At 37.3% G+C, this 25073-nt stretch overlaps 1 protein-coding gene across 2 annotated transcripts; it reads left to right on the plus strand.

Annotated features, from left to right (window-relative positions):
- The first annotated feature begins 1378 nt into the window (after positions 1–1378).
- LOC115920936 lies at positions 1379–25073 on the plus strand. 2 transcript variants are annotated; one of them, XM_030977727.1, is made up of 8 exons: positions 1379–1819; positions 16843–17214; positions 18394–18741; positions 19187–19360; positions 21587–21628; positions 22692–22781; positions 23390–23479; positions 24435–25073. In XM_030977727.1, the coding sequence occupies exons 1-8, from the start codon at positions 1750–1752 to the stop codon at positions 24674–24676; spliced, it is 1428 nt and encodes a 475-aa protein (XP_030833587.1). In that variant the 5' UTR covers positions 1379–1749; the 3' UTR covers positions 24677–25073. The 2 variants fall into 2 exon arrangements, with proteins under 2 accessions (XP_030833587.1, XP_030833588.1); XM_030977728.1 differs by lacking the exon at positions 21587–21628 and having other exon boundaries at positions 1382–1819.

Raw genomic sequence — 25073 nt, forward strand, 5'->3', positions numbered from 1 at the left:
GTTTGGTCATTAAAGCACGTTGTAGCATGTCACAATACGAACAAAGGGCACAATTAACTCACACGGGGGCGCTGCCATTGACGATTATTGTATATGTAGAACATCACTTATACCCAGTGTAATGTCATTCAAGGTCAATGACTGTAGTCCTTATATTATATGATCATTGTCAAATAACAATCAATATTATACAAATAACGCACGTCCCAGCGTGCAAAAGCGGTGAATGCAGTACACGCGAGGTTTCCTTAGATTGGTGCCACTCTGTGCAACGAGCCGCTTGCGGCGAGTTCACAGTGCCCACCATCTAAAGAAACCGAGCGTACACTGCATTTACGTTTCGCACAACAGGGTCACGTAGAGAAACGGTAGCGCAGAAACTCATTAATTACAGCCCATCGTAAACTACCGCGATGAAATATTCAAGCACAATCTTCAAAAACAAGAGTTTTTTAGAAATACGTGAAAATATTTTACAAACCGATTGCAACGACTCTGATAACGGTAACATAGAAACACAGGTTAATTCAGCAGTAAATGATTTAATATTTATTTAATGATTTATAATGCAGTTATATTCAATAATAATAAATGTCGAACTAAAAAAGGGCGAAAGAAAAATAAGCTATGGTTTTGACACAGATCGTGATCAGGTTTTGAGGTCTATCAAATGTCTTAGTCAACAAAAGCCATGGGATAAAAAATTACGGCGTGAAATAATGACCCCCAAAAAGCTTTAATAAACTCATACGCAAAATTAAATAAATATATGAGAGTAAAACGGCGAGTATAGTTAAGTTATTATGTGATGAAAATAAAAAAAAAACCTTCTGAGTTTGGAAGAATTATAATTATATATAAGGGACAAATATAATAGATATTAATTATATTAATGACCGAGTCGTATGTTAATAATTTTGATGAAAGTAGCAATGGTAATTTACTTGTGTTAAGTCACTGTCTAATGTTAACAGATCTGTAGATATGTGGGAGGGGGGGGGGGATATACCAAAAGGGGGGTATACCAAAACTAGACAAATCCTGTAAAGGTAGAGCCGGACTTCAGTACATGGCAACATTCATTGGTTACTATTTCCTCCGCTCAGCAGATAGTACAAAAATAATTTCCTGGTGGAAGGAAAATTGACATCATTATAGTTCAATCCTTCTCAGGTAATCTCATATAACCCCAGTTGTGTATTATTCTAATAGGTTCATACCATAAGTTCAAGTGGCGAGCGAAAGTCGAAAAGACAGGGGAATCCCCTAGAAACAGGGGATCACATGACCTAAATGACGTCACTAAGTAATTATGCTTTGGCACGTGTCTTGCGCTCTCGGGAACGAAATCCGCCCGAGCTGCGCATAACAATTATCGACGGAGAGCGAGCGAGGTCTTTCCTCTTCGGCGTGAGCTCACCAAATACACACACACATTCGCCCATCCACCACCTACATAGCTTTAATCGTGTGTGTACGGTTGGTACGAAATGCATGGGGGTCCCTGCGTGTTTCAACGCAGACGATATTTTCTATGTTTTCTTTTTGCGATCTGCACAGCTGATTCGCCAACACAAAGCTAACACATGACATGCGACGACAAAGAAATGCGAGCCTCATATCGACAGGCACAATAAACTGTACCAAATCGACGGGAATTGAGCTCGGAAACGTGCAATAGAGCTCTCCTTTTCTCCGGGATTATTCATCTATATGCTGGCATATTTTGAATAACCAACACGCAGAACCATGGCGGATATTTCCTCTCCAAAATTGAGCTTCTTATCTTTGCGGATGTATGTTATGATTTTTGTCGGAGGTAAGTGCACGCTGATGATGATGTTATCCTTTGTTATTGCCATATCCTGTTTTTTGTTTCACCGAATAATGAGCTTTTCTTTGTACGCTCTATCTAAGTGTACTTGCGTATTGCAATTATTACTCTGATTTATGCTGATCATGGTCTATTTGTTACATTAAAATCAAACAAAATTATATTTTCAGAAAGGTCAACAAAGATGAGTGTCGAATAACGTTGATGTGCATACAATACAAAGCTGCGCATGAACTAAGGGAAGCCATTGTTTGCTATCAATATATTAGTTTATGTTATTTTTCATCGAAATTCAGTAATACAATTTATGTGTTGGCTCGTATAGACTGTGTAATACCATGGAGGTACCTCCTAGGTAATACAGTCTAGCTGAGTTCGAGTGACACATGCATAGCTGGAATGCCTGAGTCTCGTCAGTCAGGGAGACACATGTGTTAATCACATATGTATACAAGCATCCAGTACATGCATCCATATGCATGCAATTTGCATCCAGGCATAAGCATGATTGATAGTTGATGGTTTCTAGTAATGTATTAGCAGGTCCTACAAAGAAACCCCATGCATAGAGCAAGAAATAGCTTACTTTTTGTAGATTATTATACTCTTGATATGGACATACATGTACACATAGTTGCAATTGGAATCAGAATTGCATAATTGCACAATTCCCTAATGATTGATTGGCATCATACATATTCTCAACAATAACTCAGACCCAGTCGGGATCTACAAGCCTCACAAATATTTTTTGTTACATGCACAATAACATAGGCAATATATACAACCATGATGTAACAAACAACAGGGTGGATGTGGTTGGAAAAATAATGCATGCAAATGACAATAGCAAACAAGATGATGCATGTCTGTATAATCTAGATCCAGATTTTTTTCTATAAAACTACAAAATACAATTAAGAATGGTTGGCACTTGGGACAACATAATGTGAGGCACACATGCTTCATAATCATGTTTAGGTGTAATATTCCACAGACGCCATAAATACATCCTGTATAGTTTCAAAGTGCAGGACAAAGAAACCATACTTGCTGGCATATTTTTTTAAAAATCTTTAACCCTCTAATATCACATGCGACTTCCGAGGAAACTCGATCTGTGTTTACTGAGTGCTTTGTTTCGAGTCATTACTCTGATTTAAGCTAGCTAGCCTCTCCTAAAGACAATTAAAATTTTCTCTTCCAAAGGAACAATACCAGTTGAACTACTAAATGAATGGGCCACCGAATTGCATCTGTGTGCATGTATTTCATTAACAATACACGATGTGTTCGTTATGCGTTCAACATCCATGTATCATAATGTTGTGCACACAGATAAAATATCGGAATGGTAAATGAATCATTGTGGTTTGAAGGTCACTTTCTTTCATAATGTGTTATTATGACTTGAATATTTACATACTTTTGGCACCCGTTCAGGGCGTTTTTTTTACCACAATGTGGGTTCCCACGCAATGGCTTTATTGGCAAGAGTGTGAACTTCAAACAGTAAAACAAATTATATGAAGTGTGTGAACTTTGTTCTCTACCCATTAATATTAATTACAAATACAAAATGAAATATTGAAGCAGCAGAGAAATTTATGAATCATATATAGTTCCTTTAAAATCTCATGTAATTGGTTTCTTATAGCAAACTTATTGAGGGGTTTTCGAAGTAATATGGCCTTTCTATCGTACTTTTATTGCTGTGTTACTGACTCGAAATAGAATTGATTTTATGGGGAAGTAAAAACTGGTTGCATTTCGCAAACAGAGGATTATGGTCGTTGTGGTTCTACATGGACATTTATCATTTCTCTAGCTCAGGGGTTTTCGAAGTAATATGTCCTTTCTATCGTACTTTTAATGCTGTTTTACTGTCCTGAAATAGAATATACTTTATGGGGAAATAAAAACTGGCTGCCTATTGCAAACAGAGGACTATGGTCATTGTGGTTCTACATGAACCTTTATCATTTCTCTAGCTCAGTCCCGTCAAATTTCGACATATTGCGAAAGTTTAAAAAGCAGTATCTTAATTGTTTTGTCCCGCATGTGACTCGGTGACTCACGTTGTAATATTTCTATGTCGCAAGTGTGAATACCCATTTCAAAATAGGTATCAAGTATATACCCACACCAGGTACTGGGTCTTTTACACATGAACAAAGACCTGAACAGCTGTGAAGTCATTGTGTGTTCGGCTGGGTAAACTTGTTTATTTTCTGCCCCCGATAAGTTCAACTAGGGTAGCTCTTTCATGCAAACCTACTGGAGCAAGATGCAGTAGTCTCTCAGGTCTCAGACCGTTTATTTTAGATGAAAAAACAACATGTCAAGTACTTTTGCCATTATGTCGATTATAGGGGCATTTGAAGTATTCTCTTGTTTTAGGGGAATTTTCCTCTTTGATAATCTTTTCAACTGAAATTTAATCAAAAGAAGAGAAGGCTCATTCAATGTGTTCAGTTCGTGTTGATATTATATACATCTGCTCAGTTGAAATAACCCCTTTCCATTGGTTATAATTAATGCAGTTGTGTTTGTTTGTTTGTTCTTTGTTTCGTTTTTTGCTTTCATTGTTTTGTTTGATTTATGTTACAAAGTTCTGTCAAAAACAAGAAATTGAATGCCCTAAACAAAATGGGTAGATACTAGATAGCGCTGAAGACCATAAATAATAACTGTATTTGTATACTAAAATAAAAAGAGAATGACGAACCCCAAAGATAATATTCTCTGGTGTCTGCATCATAAAACTAGTACACCTTTATATCTGTATACTAAACTGGCTCCATTTTTCTACCGCTTTTGGCAGTTCCCAAGCCTGTTATTTTGGGTAGATTTGCAACTACGGTATATAACGGCCCCCTATTGTACTCCTACGGCTATTTGCATACAATTGCATCTTTCTGTAAGCGCTCTATATGATTATATCCCTGTTGTCCATCTCCGTTTGCTCACCTGGCGAAGCATCACAAATAGATGACGTTATCGTTCATGATCGGTTTTGTTTGTGTATACATGTATTTACAACGTCTAGTCTTGGGGCAAGACTAGACACGCCCGTGAAACACAATTGCAGAGGTGATTACAGTTTACATAATGGGTCGTGTTAAAACACAGAATTGCAGAACGAACACACAAACTGTAATTGATCAGTGTTAGGAGTTAGAAGTGGGGATTTGTTTTTATCATGTCATTTGATATACTATTAAGTTCACAATATTGTCTTATTGATCATATATAAATTATCTATTATATTTCATGACATTTCTCGAGATTGCTATCTAGCGGACTGCTACTTTCGTTCCGTCCCAGGCCGGGGAGGGCGGATACATCTATCATCTTTGTTCTGACCTTTTCAAAAACCTACATGGTATTATATCATCGCGTGTATTGTGTAATTTGATGTTTTAGCATTAATGTATTACATTATTTTGATAGCCTAATGCGTAAAGGCTACTTGAATATTATATAACTGCTTAGGGTATACAGCAAAGATCCTCGATCTTAGGATGACCCCCTCCCTCCCCCCCCCCCCCCCACCCCCAAAGCTCGGATTAAGTGTTGAGTCTAAAGTAAGATATGCTCGGTAAGTGAAATTATTGCACTGCTGTGGGATTGCGTTATGAGTATTTAATGCGTACATTCATATTATAGGACTTTATAACTTCGTAATTATTACCAACATGTACACACAAAAACCCTAACGGCTGGATGCCAAGCTATCCGTCGTCACGTTCTCCTTTCAAGACACGTCGAAACTAAAATTATTGCAAATACGCGGGTGTTCCCAACCACACCGGGCACGATCCATTTGAAATAATACAGAAGACGGATATTAGCCCGTGTAATGTTGGTATAGGGAAAAAATAAATATATATATATATTCAATACAACTGATGATCCTTTTGCGTGCGTTTGACATGACGTATAGCCATCATGACAATGAAAAATTAAATTCAAAGCCATTGGGCTGAAAATTGTTGGGGATACCCTATAATGTATACAAGTCATGTAGATGGTTATGATGCAGCGTAGTGTACCTCGTGGATATAAGTCATCTTGTCAACATGACAATATCCCCCTGAATGCAATATAAAGAACAACATTTGACCATTAACGAAAACGAGGATATAGCATTTATAATTTGTGTAGGTGTCATATTATGGAAATATAATGAACTATGTTAATAACTCCTTTACCGACAGTTAAACAAGCTAGAAAAAAAATGTTTTGTCTGATAGTTTGTATGGTGTATCATCTTGAATTCCAGTAGTTACAATCTTCCTAAGTAATAACTATAAGTGGACTGCAGTGGTTATATCCTATATTTCCCTGTAAACGTTGTGATAAATGCAATTAATATGAATTTTACTTGTTATTAAAGGGAATCTCCCTCCGTTCATTTATAATCATAGACAACGTTTCATATTGTATATTCCTTTTCGTTCAATAGTCATATTTGAAATACGATACCACTTTAAGAGCAGACCAGTCGATGTGACCACTGGTGTAACCTGACTTGTTAAAGGGGCGGGGCAGACAAATCACAGAGTCCGCCAAACACCTGGGTTAATGGATTAGAAAAGGTCTCGACTCCATGATGGATGACTTTGTTTTTAACGAATCAATAAAGGGATGAAGTGGAACCCATGTCCCTTCCCGTGCAACTTGTATGTGCATGTGACGTTGCTATAATTTGATATTCGTCCACACTGGACAAAAAGGCCATAATTTTACCATGCTTTTCAGAAGAGTGCCTTCTCTTTAATATCGTTGTAGTTTAACTCTACTATTTCCATTAAAAGCATTTTCATAAATGCACTTAACAGTTTACACCGTTGATTTACCTCGTAGAGAACCTTTCACATAATATTCATATAGTAATTTATAGTTCCTGAATTTCCTGTTGTAATTTGAGTACATACTTCCTTATCACGCGCCCGTCATCAAAAGTCTGTCAGGAAAGTTGATATACCTAGTACCATGGAGGTCCATGCTAGTGCCTACATAAATCGATTTGTTTCCTGGGAAACCATCATTAATAACTGTCACATGCATACTTCTGAAGGCTGAATCATTTGGTCACAAAGGAAGAAGCGAATGAGTTGTTATGTTCCATAGCTGAAATGTTCATGGCAGTGCTTTACGATCGAATGAACTTTCTGAATCGAAATAAATGAAACTCATTTGACCTTTGGCCTGCCGTGTGCATGGAAATTAATCAACTAGGCTACTAGAAAAAGAAGAAAAAAACGTCTGCATATCTACTGCAAGTGTAGGTCAAAATCTGACCCACAAGCTTGAGGTCAATATGTTGACCTAGTACATTTCGCCGGAAATAATGAAATATTATGGGTTTACACGCAGGCGTCCTCACCATTCTATACTAATGTTAGAATAACGAGCATGTTTGTATTGCATGTTGCTTTTTCATATTTTTGCGTTACTGCTGCAGATTGTTGCCCCGTCTTTGACACCGCATCTCCCCCATGGTATTTAAGGAGCTATGCCATTGATATATTGCTGAAGTCTCTTGAATCTCATCCGAAAGGCCCTCAGTTCGACCCTCGCTTGGTGCTTATACATCCTTAATTTTCCCCATAGAAACTAATTGTCGATTCTTCTTCCATTTTGAGAAAATACCTCTAAGTCTAAAGGTTGATACATTTTGAACATTGAAGCAAAGGCGTATGAGATCCCCCCCCCCCCGACCAAAAAGATAGAACATAAGTATACATCAATAAATAAGTACATTAAAGAAAAAGAATGCGTTACTAATTAATTTCAATTAATGAATACCAAAAAAAAAGAGGTAAAATAATTCCCGTGTACAGTTGCCCAATGTATGCCCATTGTGATTTTTTTTTGTTTTTGTATTTGATCTGTATCAAATTGCGTATTGCCATTTGATCCAAATCCATTCAGTCAAATTCCCATAATTATCCTTCATTTGGTCTATACTCAGTCCGCTATATAGGCCTACACGTTGTCCAGTCAACATTTCACTCAATGAATCATCATAATGAGAAAATAATGGTTTTAACCAGTAGACCCAAATGGCAATTTAGTCTATAAGCTCTTAGTCTAATTGGCAGTTTGTCTACAATATGTTTACCACTTCGTCCAATAACCATTTAGGTTATTACCATTTCGTCCAATTGCCGTGTTGTGCAATATGAAAGGTCTAAACCCAATTAGTCCATGCAATACCCATTTCCATATTTCATGCATCTGTCCCTCTCGATCCGGGTGTATCGATCATTTCGATGGCTGACTGGCAAAACTGGCAGTAATTATACTTGCAGAGACGTATGGAAATATTATTGACCTTATTCTTGGCTGAAGCATTCAAATGAAACTGAAAGTATGCTAATCCAGTTTTGTCGACTTATCTAGGTCCGTCCTTCAGTATTTGTACTTCTCAGGATGTTAACAATATCTCAAAAACCAATTGTGTTGCCATCGATATGGTAATATGCCAAAAAAGTAACAGACAATTGAAAACTTCTTTTGTGCTAAATGACATATTATAATGAGAGGGCAGAATGATAGATTGTGCAACCTTCGTAAACTGAAATTAACTCTTTATTGTCAATCTTCTCTGCGAAATTATGTAAACATATTTCATTTTCAAATTGTTTATTTGTCATTGTGCCGGAGAAGGACAGACTGCTATATTAAAACATAAGGATAGAAGGAAACAAAGTCCATAATTGTTGTTTTACCAATTGTATTCGCATACACGTTAGCAATATTTTGACACAACTCTTTCGCACTTTATGGAAAATCTGAAACGATCTTAACCAAGGTCCAAACAAAGGTTGTTGCGACAATTATGAATAATGATGATAATGTCGATGACGATGATGATAGCGATTATAATACTAATGATAATAATACTGATAATGATAATAATAATAATAATAATGATAACTATTTACACATCATTTATCTACATCACCATGCAAGTCGATACTTACATGTATAAGCAGCATCTAATACTGATAATCGTTATACTCATAACATAGTACTACTGTTTCGTTTTCGACCACTAATCATAATACATCATGCTTCTAAACCGCAAAATATAATGATGTCTCTATGCCATCTATTATAGATGATACATAAAGACATTGTACAAATCTACTTCGAAAGAATCATAACAAACTAACAAAGTTCATGTTTGAAAGGAAATAAAATATTTTACCATTAATTCCTCTAGTATAACTATTCCTCCTTTCTTATGGTGTGAAAGACAATTATTACTTGTCCTTGTTTATTAGTTATCCATAGGGTACTGTTAGAAAGTGTGACCATTGAGTTTATAAGTATCCGTGACACCAATTTGTTATATTCAATTTTTTGAGAACAAGAGACCAGTGCAGTGAAACGAAAAACGGGTTACACGTTGGCTGCGAGGCAAATCCCACAGCGACTTGAAACTAGGCTAGTCAAAACACGCTCTGCTGTAGTGGATGGCCAGAACAGCTGATAACCACACACGAGCAAATAGGCAGGGTTGCATTGTTCTGTAAACATACCATTACTGACTATTATTCCATAATATTTATAACACCACAAGCTGCAATTCATTTGGCAAACTGACAAGAGTACAGTAGTCGTATATTATAATAAATAGACTGTCATCTATATAGCGCATGCATAATCAATTAAAAACTGCTCTATGCGCTTTACATACAGCTCTCCAAGTCCAAGATTACTTTATTGACTACAATATTACAAACACATGTGTCTTTAGATTCCGCTTCAATGATTTTGTAGGCTAATAATATTAAAACTTGAAAACGTTAACTGCTTTATACAGTTTAGTTTGGCAAAGGAATAGAAGGAGTTGTTGAGAATAATATTTTTACCACAGAAGGTGTATGCAAATCATTTTTTTTTGCAACAACCCTCCATTAACGTTAAATGTGGCGTCTACTACATTTGTTTCATATAGTATTTTCAATACACAACTGTGAAATAAAAAATGATTGTTCGCATCTGTATTATTAATGTAGAGTGGGATAATAACAAAATAAAACATACGCAAAATAAAAGGATCGATGGTATAATAGGATATACATTAAAGCTTATCTGCCGTAGTTTACAGGAGGGATTAGACCGCTCTGCAAGGTCACTGGACAGGTGGTTATTTCATCAACTCAGCTCTCAGTTAACATAAAAAAAAGAGGATCATGGGGGACCAATGGTCACCGATTAGGCATTGTTTGAAATATAGAGGGCGCAAGTAGCTACCAGTAGTGCAGTGGGCCTTTAAGATCGCGCATATGAACACAGTGTCATGATCATGATCACAATATGGCATACGGACTTTCCTATTTAATCTCAAACACGTCATTTGAACTAGAACTACATGCTATTATAAAAAATAAGATATTATTTATGTTAACAATATATAATGGTGGGACAGATATCAGCACATACGAGAAGCCTCATTCTGGGGTACACCACCACATTTTCCAGGATAGGCATACATGTAGTTTATGAAAGCGTGAGAGTATGATGAGAGAGAAAAATGAAATTGCTGCACTGACAATTACTCATTGTATATATTTTTCTTTAATATCCACGGGACACAAAGAAAGTAGTGTGGGAAAAATTGGTATCGCGCCTCTAGGCATAGAGACACCATGGTCTACATGTAGTTTATTAGCATGGTAACAGCGACTACATCCCTCGCAAATAAAGGTTCCGCTCTAATGGCTTCAGCGTGAGAGAGAAGAGAAGACAGCGAACAGCTGATGCCGCTATTTAAAGGAGAAAACGCACTTTTACGTCGCGGATTGTGCTATGTCATACAGAGGTTATATTACCTTTGTTCATTGTATTAATGTAGTTTTTTCTGCCACAATAGTGCTTGTGTTAGAATTAAACTACGAATCTGGAACCTGTTTAGCATTTCTCTTTTCAATATGGCTTTGATTCATGTCATAAAATAGTATCAATGCTCCTGTTTCCTTCAGCATGGGTTGGATAAAGTTCGCCTTTTGGCCAAATTTCTCTCACAATCGTACGGATACATATCTGAAGACTTTTAAGAGGCTAATTCAAGCTTTCCAGACTTTCACAAATGCCACTAAACGATCATGGTTTCGAGAGAACTACATGTACTATAACAATTGTTTGTTTTGTTCAAATTGTTTTGGTTTCATTTTCAATTTTCTCCATGATGACTGTGCTAAATAACCACTCGGTATTAAAATACAGGCTAACACCGCGTTTCAACGACTCCATAAAACATACACGGAAACGCCATGAACTCTGAAGGTGCATCTACATAAACCGAGCTAAAAGGGAGAAATGACGGAGGAAGTTGCGCAAATTGATTTATCCGTCTATAAAGTTCAACTAGATAATTAAAAAGCCATCGACCTGCGGAACGTCATATATTCGGACACCATTGCAGAGTGTATTATATTGATATGACAGACGTCATCATAGACACCAGTCAACTTGTCTGTTCATTGTTAAACCTTGATGTTCCTGTATATTGTTTAAACGTACTCAAAAGGAATCATATTCCTTTTCTCACTCCAGACAGCAATTCCAAATTGTCGTCATCTTATCTCACACAATTATGATGCGACTGATTTTACCCGAAGCTTTATTTTGTTTAGAGCATGTAGGTTATATAAAGGCTGGCAAGTGGATCTTAAGTTAGGTTAGGTATTTATGTTGATTGTTTATAATGTAGATATTGCATTTGTTATTCATGTATTCTAATACCAGTAGCATGACATAAATTGATTACAAGAATTTGCCAGGCCATAACAACAACCAGTGTATTTGCCCAGAATAAATAATAATTTATTTTTAAATTGTTTAAGTTTACCTGAAGCAGGACTTTTCCGCCGGAGCTCGTGACTTACAAGCCTCTAATCGTCACACTATGAAAATGCGATTCTACCTTTAACATCTTTCCGTCGCTGAAGCGAAGAGCCCCTGGTAACAGCGTAGACATGGCGTTTGATCGTGATAAACGAGAATACTAATCATGCATAACAATGAGCCATGACCTACAAGTACAACGCACTTCGTGACATGACGCATGCGCAGTATACACCCAGCTGCGGTCCACTAGATTTGGTGAATAGGGCTTTCCCCTCGATCAGCTGTTTGAGTTAGTCATTGTAGTCTGGTTTGCCAGACCCATTATTATAAGCTTCTTTGTGTGGGTGTCGTGAATCCAGCAGTGAGTTTCCGACCGAGTGTAATTCAACATTGATGACGGATTTTACCTATTTATCTTTAGGTTGGTAAAACATAATGTTGGCTTCAATGCAAAAAGGTTAAAAGTGATTCCTAACCTTGTATGGTTTGATTATACTGGCAACATTCTCAGTTTATTGTTTAATTTGTCATGATGTTAGGGAAACCCCTATTCTTACCTGGCTACAAGAGTGTATGACAATGGGCCTATGAACTTCAACATTTACTTGTCATTTCTGATCTAATTTTAGTATCCCTTTGATCAAGCCCTTTGCATAATCTGAGTGTTATAATAACCACAATGTATAAAAATCGCCCTTACCAGAAAGAGGTATTAATATGTAGGCGACTAGACGTGGGACTTACTCATTTCCCCCTCCAAGACCTTGTCAACCAAATTAGTTTTTTGCCTAGGCAGATTCTGTAACTTAGGTGGTTTCTGTAGTGTGGTGCTTTGTTCTTAAAATACATTCGCAATATCCTCCCATTGCTTCCCATTTAAGAGAGAATAGAGTGTATGAAGTAGCTAAGATATTGGGGGGGGGGGGTGGTCAAACAGTATTTTCCCCTCTAGACTATACACAGAGACTATTCATTTATGAGATAAATTAACACAACTATATAGTGGGTTCGAGGAGTTGGCTTTTGGACGTTGTGTGATATGATCATAGCTGATTCATGTTGTGTTTTTCTTCCCAGTTTTGTATATATGAATTGATGATGTATAAAACTCGCAGCAATTATTATGCTACAACATGTTGCTATAGCATACGGACATATGTTCGCTCTTAAGCGAACAAAGAACCTCGCGGTACATAGTGATTGTTGTTACGTAATGAGGTTGTTAGCACCCCTGCAATACAAACGTGATTAAATGACTAATAGAAATTGATCTTCGTCCTGGTCCTGCATGCCTTAATAACGGAACCCTTTTGATGTGTGGGTAACTGTGTTATTACCGTTAGATAATTACGAGTTTATAATGATGATGAATGCGGGATTTACAGGCTAGGGTGCAGAGCTTTACCCCCCCCCCCCCCCCTCCCAAGGGCGATTGGTGTAGGACTGATATATAGCATATACGAACAGTAGTAAATAATGATATTCCTGGGCAGTCCCACTGAGTCATAACTTCAGCTGGACAAAAACTGTTTAGACAAAGACAAGACATTCCACATCTTGATAGCGTAAAGTAACTTTGTCGATCCTCTGGTCAAATGTTCTTGCCAGCTCACTTTGAAATCTCAATGTTTCATCACCAGCCGGCGATTAACACTACATTTACGCGACAAAATAATACCCTCATTGTAATCATTAACTCTTATATCATCAACCAGAATTTCGCTTGCTATGTATGGGCCTATAAAACATTATTATTTGCAGACACGCGTTTTACTTGCACGAACAAAGAAAGTTTGATGCAATCGTCCTGCAAAAGGGCAGTTACACAAACGGCAGACAAGGGGGGGGGGGGGGGGGGATTATGAGCCTAAATAATACATATCGAAGTTTGTTGTCGGGGTTAGAATGTTCATTCTTTATTTATTTATTTATTTATTTATTTGTCGTTTTATTTTGACAGGGTAGCCCTTTCAGTTATAAAAACTGCTCGACCAAGGGGCCCTGTATCAACATAATCAAAAACATTTTTACAAAACATATAAACATACATAAGTTATAATAACCCTTATAATAATGTTGATAGGTACAGAACTAATTGTTTTTCTTAGCTTGTACACTGTAATTGATGCACGAATTGTGCCCTAAATTTCACAAGATAGTGCCCTGGTTTGTAAAACACGGTGCTTCAATAACCAAGTCAAATGCAGAGGAAATTGAATCAAGAACGTCATCGTCACCGAGAGCGCTCAGTAAATCACCACCCCGTTTTCATGAACATGACTATACGAGATAACGGCATTGTGACGTATTATGACGTAGTCACGAGGCACATTTTGTTGTGAACTGTGCCTGGATTAAGAAAGGCGGGAACGAGGAAGGATCATGTGCTTGGATAAAATGAAGAAGTGATCGACAGGACGCTCATTATTATGGTGTTACTGCGATAAGCCCATAACCATAGATTCGCCACTAGCTCCTCTTATCAGAATCTACCTTTCTGAATCTTAGTTTCTCAAGAGCTAGCAAAGCATGGGAGCAACATTATGGATACATTATCTTTATAATGGAACATTTATTTCGTCCTAAATTCAACTTGATTTCGTTCTTAAAATTACACTGATACCATCATTTTTAAAATGCAAATAAGCCTTCCCTCGTTGCCCGAGTATGAGGTTTTCCCGAAAAAGACCCCCTTTTTCGAGAGGGGTTGTGCCCTTATGGATCAAGTTCACTGAGAACAAAATCGCAACTAGGTTTGACAATCAACTCAATGGGAAAGTCAAGTTCGGATTGCGTAATATGTCGTTGTCATATTTGCATATTTCAATAGGTGATGCACGTAAAGGGCAATCGTTATTGCGTCAGGGTGTTTTATGCTTGAAATGTAGTCGCTATCGTGCTATAATAACATATGATGTAATCTTGAAGAGGATATTTTTCTGAAAGCCACATACAAAAGATACATTTCTCATTACGAAATCGTTTGGCATGACAATGATTTGGAAATAATGTTGTAAAGTTCTGAAAGCGATTTGTAAGGACTTAGCATTACGAACAATACGAATAATGAAACCGAAACGCACGGATCGTGGTGAAACTATACAATCGTCATGCATAACATATGTTCTGAACTAAAAGTCTATATAAAATGCAGCACTTGTAATAGACCATGGGCCAGTCTCAGCTCCGTGGTCTTTCCCTGGAAAATACTTTATTTTGTCCTAAATGATCAATAGACATATATTTAAGAACAATGGTAAAATGTTCCCATCTCCACATTCGTTATTTTTTTCACAATTTTGATATAAAGTTGCAAAATGTAGCAGACAGCCATTCTGCAATGATGATGTCATAGCTGTTCCTTAATTGTCCAATCACAGCTGGGGTGTTAGGTACTTCCCAGTGGGAGTCCACGGAATTCAAAAACTATGCAAGAAAACAGGCCTATAAGTCCAGAAGTGTTCATTCAGGCTACACTGTAACATTCATTACAAGCTTGCATGCATGTCCCTTGCATGTAGTACACAAATAGCCAATCCGCCACTATAATGGGTATTTCTTTGTCCATTCCCTAGCAATAAAGTTGATCACATTTCTACGTCGCGATCACCACCACCGGGTGGTATGAAGAAAATCATAATTCAATATAGGTCGGAGGGTACCGGCATGTTGGGATCCCCGAGGTTCTTTGTCTCCGGCTAAAATACATCAATCACCGTTTGGCCAGGAAAGGAAAGTTCTTTGTCCTGTAAGGCCCTTTTTCTTATTTTTTATCCCAATTTAAATGTAAGTGCCTCTAACAAACGGCCTGTAGGGGTATTTGATAACACTCCGTAACATGTCCAGCTTGCAAGGAGAGGATACAACTGTTCAGAGTGGAACTTGGGAAGAGAATCAGGGAGCAATTTGTATTCAATGAAAGATTAGTGACCCGGGTCGGGGTACTTTGTGCTTTTTCGGATAAAAGACACACATGGTTAGTGCTTGGACGACAAGGAAGAAATAATACCAAAATATACGATTGTAGTGACTTGATTAGAAAGAAAGAGAAGGGGAGGGCGGGATAGGTAGGGGTTAAACAGGAGAGAAGGGGAACACACTAAAAGGGGACACGGACAAAAGAGAAGAGTGAGGAGGTATAGGAGTGAGAGAAAGCTGAGAGAGACAAAACAGAGACAGAGCGAGAGATAAGCATGAGCAAAAAGAAAGTTCGAAAGAAATAGAGAGAGAGAGAGAGAGAGAGGGGGGGGGGGGGTCAAAGGAAGAACGACAGTCACAGACCTAACAATTACATAAAGAGAGAGAGAGAGAGAGACAAGGAAAGAAAACTGGAGGCCATAAACACAGGTTGTTATAGAGAAAAGAGTGTGCGGAGGAGCTGAAGGGCCAGGCTTAGAAAAACTCGTTTCTTTGTAAGAGATTCGTATACAAAAAACATTTGGTCTACATTATCAACGACAGACACGGAAGAAAGACAGAATAAATAAAGTAGTCGAAAACAAAGAGACCGTAAGGGGACGGAAGCGGAAGGAGCCTAGCCATACAACCACAATAACCGAGAGATGTAGATTTTAGTTTCCCTATTTGGTCATTATTATGTGCCAAATTAATTAATCATAACATTCATCTTGCCATAAGCATGGAGCTACATAAATACACCGGAAACATAATGACACACACAGTTTCACATTGTTAACAAAGAATTCAGGAAATCACTCAATAGTACATAACACTTTTCTCTCGAACGTTTGATTGGCTTGAAACCAAATTTATATACAATTAGATATTGCCTAAATCTACTGTGGGGTTAATTATGTTATCTGTGGTTAATGAATATTTGGTTTGGTTTGGTTTTGCATAATCATTGTTACCAGTAAAGAACAATCACCCAGACGAAAATCTGGGAGCGTAAACAGCAAAATTTCAATAGGTTTTACTGAATGATAATGGCAATAACTGTACTTTATTTAGGAGAAACCAAAATGGTGATATTATTATTAATATTACTTTTATCATAATTATTATCATTATTATCATTATTATTATTACTATTATTATTATTATTATTGTTATTATCGTAATAATAATTATTATTATCGTAATCATTATCATTATCTTTTTCGCCATCATCCTTACAGCTTCCCTGATGTGCGAAAGTATATCAGCGCTCGAAATCTTCACCCAAAAGACAGTATCCCTGTGGCTGGACAAGACAGACCAAAGCATCCCATGCGATGTACGACTACAGGAGGGGGAGCGGATATCGGGGTTCTCCTGGAGCCGAGCGCAGGAGGGGGCATCGGACCCAATCGAAATTATAAAGGTGTTCCGCGATGTTGTATCGGGCTCGGGAATTGAGAGCGGGAATTTCAGTCTTTCAGAGAACAAGTCGCTGGTATTACACCGGCCACCAACGATAGAGGACGAGGGGCAATACATCTGCAAAGTGATTTTATCGGGCGCCTCCGCGGGGGATCAAAATACAAATTCCAGTACTATTCGTGTTCTTTGTAAGTAGTAGTGAAATACATTTTCTTTCTTGAGGGGTTGAAGGTTCGAATCCCAGCCCGACACTAAGCTCCTTTGGAAAAAAAAAATATTAATCCACATGTGCCACTCTCCACTTAAAGGGATCCGGTAACTTTGTCTCAGATTCTGAAATAAAATTCTGGATTTAGCTCATGATGAAATGATAATTATAAACCTTTAGGTCAGTCAGGAACCCCATGACTTTTACAAGCCGATCGCCTGTCTGATTATCAAGATATTTATGATTGGAATTACAAATTTTGAAAACCGTTCGCCTGACGGTTTTCATAACACTACAGTCTATTGGGTAAAACGAGTATGGTAAAACCGGTCACTAAAGATTTTTTACTTTTTTGAGGCACTTCTTGATCATTTTGAAGCGCAATTTTTTTAGGGCTTCAATATTACACCATATCACAGACACTGATAACACGTAGGGCCGTGTATCTCAGATTTAACATTGTTAAACGATCCCTTTAAGTGTAAAGGGGTACCTGGTACTTGCTAGGTAACGATAATTGCAGGGCCCGCGAAAAGAACATTACTGTTGCTCATGGGGCTCTCCTAAGTAAAAACAAGAACTATATTATCATATTATATAATTAGTTTTTCAGTGATATGATATGGTGTGATGAGGTTTCGTAAATATTCAATTAACTCTTATTATTGGGAGCGGATCGATGTCTTAATTTCATACAGGAACTTATTTACGGAACCCCCCCCCCCCCCAAGAAATAAATGCCTTTATTCTGAGAGATTTGATGTATTTGTGTCCAGTAATCTACACGATTCCCATCAGCATATGATAGAGGTATAAAGCAAGAACATGTACAGTTTCTCAGAAAATAATGGGCATCGCTATAGCGTGACGTACTAAACAAAGTTGTTTATCAAGCAAATGTATTTAAATGTATGGATGATGAATTCCTTCCCAGGTATGTGTGGTGATGAAGCATTTCAGCTACCTGCTATTTTCCTTTGCACTTTAACCACCAGAACGCAAATTGCATAACATAAGTTGATGCTCTTCTTGGATGAATGTTTCAAACAAATGAAATAGATTTTCCAACTGCTATAATCAATTTGTTTTAAATAAATAAATTACAATTGTTCCCCTGTTATACATATATATTTTCACCAAATATAATTATTACTTACAGCTGCTCCGACGGAACTATATCCTACTATTCTTGAATGTGCAAACGCCGATGAACATGCTGAAAATGAGGACGAAACATGTGTAATCAAACTCGAGGTTGGGACGGGTATAAACTTAACATGCGAGATTTCTGGATTTCGACCCCTCTTGGATTTAAGGTGGACAAACGCAACTCAGGACGAGATTGCAAGTTACAGGACGTTGACAAATAATTCTGATGGAACACAAAACCTGTCCGTGACATTTGAAGTAACATCTAGTCTTGAGAGACAGGAGTTTTCATGTAATGTGAGCGGGGAAGCAGTCTCGGGACAAAGATGGAGCGTAGTCGCAATTCAAGGGGTAGAAGGTAATATAACTAACCAACCGTTACCCAATCAGAAATAGAAATCAAAGGGATCATTCCGACCATTCACCTAAAAGAGTAATACGAATCGTATTATATCATATTTGTTTTTTAATTTTTGATTCAAAGAATAAATTAGACTATAGGCCTAACTGTGTAGCAACAATAAAGCCCCACTGTACTACTTATAGCTTCTTGCGCCCTTTATATAGCAAACAATGCCTAATCGGTGTTGGTTCCCAATAATCCCCCTTTGTCTTATGTTAATTAAGAGCTGATTTGATGAGATAATCACCTGCCAGTGAAATGGGGTCTAACCCACTAGCCAACTAGTATAGACATGATTAAACATGAATCAGAGATGGGGAATAAAACTAACAATTCATTTTCAGGCAATGCTTCTTAACAATTTAGATTTTGTATTTTCATTTTTCTTAAAATTCAACAGCAAACGGGTCACCACTCGTAGTCATCATCGTCATCGTCGTGTCAATCCTATTAGTACTCTTGGTCCTCTTCATTTGCATCATCCTCATACTCAAGAGCAGGAGGAGGAGGTCGAGAGCTGAACCGGGGACGCCGACAAGGCAGGAACAGCTCACAGAACTAGAGAGGGGATCGGGTAAGCATCGCTTTAATAGTTCAACCGCTCATACTCCACACCGACTTCAAATTAAACAAACTGACACTGACCTCACAAAGACTCCACACAGACTTAAAACCGACCAACACCGACTTCAAACTGACGTTTTCTTTGCCATTTGTGGTGAATTAGTTGTTGTTGTCCGGTCTGATGTTTTTTTCATATTTTCATTTTTTTCTTTCAATTCAATTCAATCTATTATTTCTCTAAATATCACATACAATGTATATGCATTTGAAGTGTACTAGATCATTAACAACCGAAAAGGTTGATGGCCTGATGTTGTTCTCATTGGTGTGACAAATACCTCAGTTTCACTACCAAATATAATCAAAACTTATTCTAAACAGAGATTTGTCACATTTGGTTCCGTATTTTTGTCGATCTGGTGTCCTACTTTATATGTGTGAGCGATAACAAACCGGTACACCAAAAAAAAAAAAGTCGATTAAGCGTCGGTTTAGCGGTGTGTAAGAGGTGTTATGAAGTAGAAAGGTAATACGTAGGCGGTACTCGAAATATTTCAATTTTCTCTTTATCGCGCTATAATTATTGTTAAGTATGTCTATATGCCTTCATTTGAGATATAATAGTGTTGCATTTCTTTTTTCCCTTTTGTGTTCTTTATCATGAGCATATACAGTTTATACTGGGTCATTGCCTTGCATTTTAACATGTAATAACCTATTTCGACTTCTACATATCACTTACATCTGGCAATGGATCATTTGCATAGCTTTGGAATCATATTACTCTGCTTCTATTCACAATGATATCGCACCACATCGCATGTATACTATTTAACCTAACCTATGCCAAGGTCACACCAATGCGTTGAGCCCACGCGTTTCCGTTCCGATGTAAAAAAAAAAAAAAAAAAAGAGCCGACATCGATCTGGGAATGCATGATTTGAATTCGTTCCAAATTTACATGATACAGTTATGCTTTGTTTTCCATGCGTTTTACGGGACGTATGGACAATGCAAAGGCACGGGAATTGCTTTGACATGTTCAAAACTTCAAAATTCCCGGCTCAGTTTCCTTTTCGTTTATCCACATCGAACCTGCATCTAGTAATGCATAGGACAGTATAAACGCATGGAAAATGCATGCATTCTAAAAATGGAAAAACGAAATGACATCGAAATGAAGAAAAAAAAAGGGTTCGTGTAACCTAAGCATTAGTTTTCCCATCGAATAAACAAATATATATATATATATATATATATATATATATCCATAGCACTAACCAACAAGCATAATATTTCCACATTCCAGTAAGCCAAGTTAACATTTAAAACAAAAGTTCATATTTGTCTTTAGGCTCCCTAACATGTTAAAAACTCTACAACTATACTCAAGATGCAAACACGGAAAGCATGTAGGCTACACAGATCGTTGTAATTATGTTGTTTACATTTGGTTGAGTACATTATTATCTATTTAACCCTTTGCTTACGGGAACATGGTGATCCCCGTGCTAAGCCTATGGGACCGATACAACTCAGGAGACAACGGGTTAATATTTGTTATATGGTTATAGTTTGGCGGAGTTTTGTTTACCATCACAATCTCGTAAATCAAACCAGTCTCATATAACTAGCATGATTAAATTTACCCAAAATAAAAACCCACATGGGGAAACAAAGTTTTTCATTTGATGGTGCGGCTTTCTGGAATACTTTACCTAATTTAAAAAAAATGCGCCATCAAATTCTTCATTTACTCTTTTGTTTTGGCGATATGATAATTTAAATCATTAAACTGGTCCATTGTGTTGTGTATGTTTCTTTTCTTTTGTTCGAAAATGTTGTAACTTAATTCATTTTGTTTCGATTTGGATTGTTTGTTTTCAATATGTTTGTTATTTTTGTATTTATGTTGTAGGGCCTCCACGGAAAACAGTATTGAACTACTGATGGAGCCACCCTACTAAAAAAAAGACTAATCAATAAAATAAATAAATAAATATTGCCTAACCCGGCTTTCTAACCTCTTTCATCATAGGTCGTAGGGGGTGCCATAGATTATATTTTGTTGTTTTTCGTCATGGTTTGCTCATTTTGATCATGGTTCCCCATCTGGCTATTTGCATGCATAACCTAATCAAAGCTGCCTCATATAGAAAACTGGCTCATTCCATCACCCATATAAAGTAACAAAACACATTTTGATAATGGGTTTCCACTTCTGTCTCGTTATAGCTGTCCGTCCAATAGAAAACAATCACTACACAAACGAGCCAGGTGAGAATCTTAGCCATTAACATTTCATCCTTTCCTCTTCTATGTCATTAAAATTAAATGGGTTCAAACTTTTAAGTTGTTTATAAATGGAATGCACTGCCATTCAACTGTGTTTTGTTATTACGGAAAGGAAGTTGCTTAGCCGTTGGGTCTCAAAGGCTAACGCAAACCCACAAAATGTCCTTTATGGATAGGTTCGTGAGTTGGCAAATTTTCTCCACGTGCTGAAGGGCAGAGAAATTGTTATCATAGGATGTAAAACCAAAACAATGGACGAACCTGATGGCACCGATGTAAAGTATTGTTTGGTATACGTCCGTATTTTGTTTTTGACCATTAGGACAACCACAACGGGTCGTAGAGTTTTGTTTAGGATCCGTGATTACGAGCAAGGTCTGTTTCCACTTTCTCTGAAGATGAACCACATCATGCCTCGTTTAGTGATGTGAAGTTACGTCGACGTTCAATAAAGGGAGAAGACTGACTTATTTATAAATTTAAAAAAAAAGGAAAATCGAAAAAGTAACTAAATAGAAAAGAAATCCACACATACACACACACACACACACAAAAGAAAAACAAATTGTTTGAAAGAGTTCGTAACATATACCGAGTGAACATTAACAAGAGATTATGTTAAGAAGTTGCTGTCTATGAGAATTCTGTATTTTTGCAAGTATGGCATCAACGTACCAAAACAACATGTCAACAAGAAGATCGATAACGGGCTGATGTAGAATCGTTACTACTTGTAATCACGTTTAAGCCCGGCTGTACTAGTTTTTCCAGGGGCATTGTACATCCCTGCAAGGTCACTGACAGGTGGTTATCTCATCAAATCAGCTCTCAATTAACACAAGAGTGATCACGGGGGACCAACAGGCATCGATTAGGCATTGTTTGCTATATAGTTGGCGCAAGTAGCGATAAGTAGTGCAGTGGGGCTTCAAGGAATTTTGATATCAGCTTGATATGTCTGTCAATGTATGTATCATTTTTTTTGTTTTTCGTTCATCTTATTTTTCTCTTTCCCCCTCTCTCTGTCCGTCCCTCCCTCCCTCAGTATCTGTGCTGGTAGAAGAACCGCCCGTAGAGATTGTAGAGACCAAATGTACCGAAGGAACACAGACAGATATTCCTGAACCACCTGAAGGTAAGGTCAAAGGTCGCTGAAAAATACCCAATCACTTTCTTCGTTATTCTTTAGTCATTGTACTCGTAATTACATCTAGCTAAAGGAAACGTAACCATCGAATTAGGATATTAATATTTTTGCCCACACTATTCAGCTGTTTCACGTTATATTTCGAATAGGTCAGGGCATTTCAAGAACAATACTTGTCAGGGGACATTTCTTCAATAGTATTGTTCGATACTGACGTTTTTAAAAGAGAAACCGTATTCTGGATATGAAATTAAATGTCGGCCTTCTTCGATGGGTTCAGAATATAAAGCCCTTTGCCAATTAGTGGTATTCCAACAAACAATTGTAGGCCTCACGCGATCACGTAGATTTTCAAGAAATCAACTTGACGACAATTTCAAAGCTCTTCAATATAGCCATGTCCTGATTGATTATATAATATGTGATCGTAATAACGATTAAAACAAAAATATTTTTTGTAAGCAGGAAAACGTAGGCCTAGACAGTTTGTTTTTAATTAATTTTTACTAATGATATTTAAACACTCCTTGCATTTAAAAAGCCTATATTTTCAGATAAGGTGTCATGTTCATTTTTGTTTGTTGAATGAATTGCAGACGAAGACAGAATGAGCACAGATGACATCGAACAGTCTCAGGAGTTATTGAACAAGGATGATAGAGAAGACAGCCAATCCAACTCAAGAGGTAAGGACATGACCTCTAACCTAATGACCTCAATGCTCATCTACGTGGTGGTACGAAGGAAGCGTGAAGATATAATAGGTTCTTATTGTTGAATATTCCCTCCTCTTGAAAGACACTCTGTACATCATGATACAAAACTGATATTGTTCATGCTATGTGTGTCATTAAAGTTCCATAGAGTATAGGTTATTTGGAGAAAGGCGATGACTCGGCATTGTTGTGAGGTTTGAAATCACCAACATGATAGGAAATTGATTACGTTTTGCCCAGGAGAATAGGAAGCATTGCACAAAGATTTAGGGTATATATAAATAAATATATATATATATATATATATATATATAAATATATGTATGCCCGATAATAAGTCCACGTGTTGGCATAAGTGATAAAGAATAAAATAGTCATATTAAATCAAATATAGGGTTGTTTAAGGTCACATTATGTCAACGTACATTACATCTATACCAAGTGGTTTTATTTTTAAAGTCCCATATTATGTATATGTATAGTAATATCAATGGGACTTTATACATTGTAACATTAAATGTTGGCCAAAGTTTCCAGATTTTTTAAAACATTTTAAAAATATCTTGTTTTGTAATTCGATTGCAATCATTAACCATTTGAATTTAGTAACAGTAAGATTTATATAGTTTCGTTTCTTTGCTAAGCAAAATGAAAGGTTCGGTTTAATCATCCCATATGAATGTACTTTCAGAAAATTAACTTACGGGAACATTCAAGACCCTATAGTATTTCCTTGTAAGATCATGTTGGCTTTATGTAACATGGCATCGGCATGTTAGCATATTTCAACAGGTGACGAACAACGCTGTTGCCATGGGTTAATTCTTTTAATAGCTCTTCGTGATTGTGTTATACATGAAATTGTTTCAAATGAATCACACTCGTCTTAATCAGTCTATGCTTTTTTAATGCAATTTCCTTGCAGCACCGTCACACCTTTCCAGTCGATCAGACATCGCCCATCATGAATTCGGGGAGAGCTGGGTTTGCGTGAGCCCCGAGGAGCTTCGGAATCTACAAGATCGCAAAGATGACGACGGAACCGGTGCAGATGAACCAGGTACATCTGTTGAGCGCCCTCAGCGTCCGGGTCACTTTCGTGGTGTGTTCCAGGGCTTTGGTAACCTTCTGGACACCTTCAGCAACTTGATGCGGCATGAAGCCTAATATAAGAGATGCCGACTGTCGCTGTTAATATATTTATTGCTTCTATTTTGTCTTGTTTTCAATAACTTCGCTTTGGCCACATTGGCAAAGAGCGGAATGGTATTAGACAGCAGATATATATGGACTATACTAACACAATGGAACATGGTCAGACGTGACCTTAAAAACCCTGCTTGTATATCTTGCCGTGTTTAATTTTGATGGGTATCTAAAGTATCTGCATGTCAAAAGACATGAACAGATATTCAGTATGAAACATCCTGGAAATCATGCATAAAGTTTATATATCAAACATTATGTATCTTACGTGTCAGGAGGTGAAGGCCACAATTCGCTGACAGAGACTTGGTCGAAATACCATTGCTGATGTGTAAAAGTCTGCACGCAGAAAACACCG

This window comes from Strongylocentrotus purpuratus, unplaced genomic scaffold (genome assembly GCF_000002235.5).
Source record: "Strongylocentrotus purpuratus isolate Spur 01 unplaced genomic scaffold, Spur_5.0 spur5_scaffold_1, whole genome shotgun sequence".
Taxonomy (NCBI): Eukaryota; Metazoa; Echinodermata; class Echinoidea; order Camarodonta; family Strongylocentrotidae; genus Strongylocentrotus; species Strongylocentrotus purpuratus.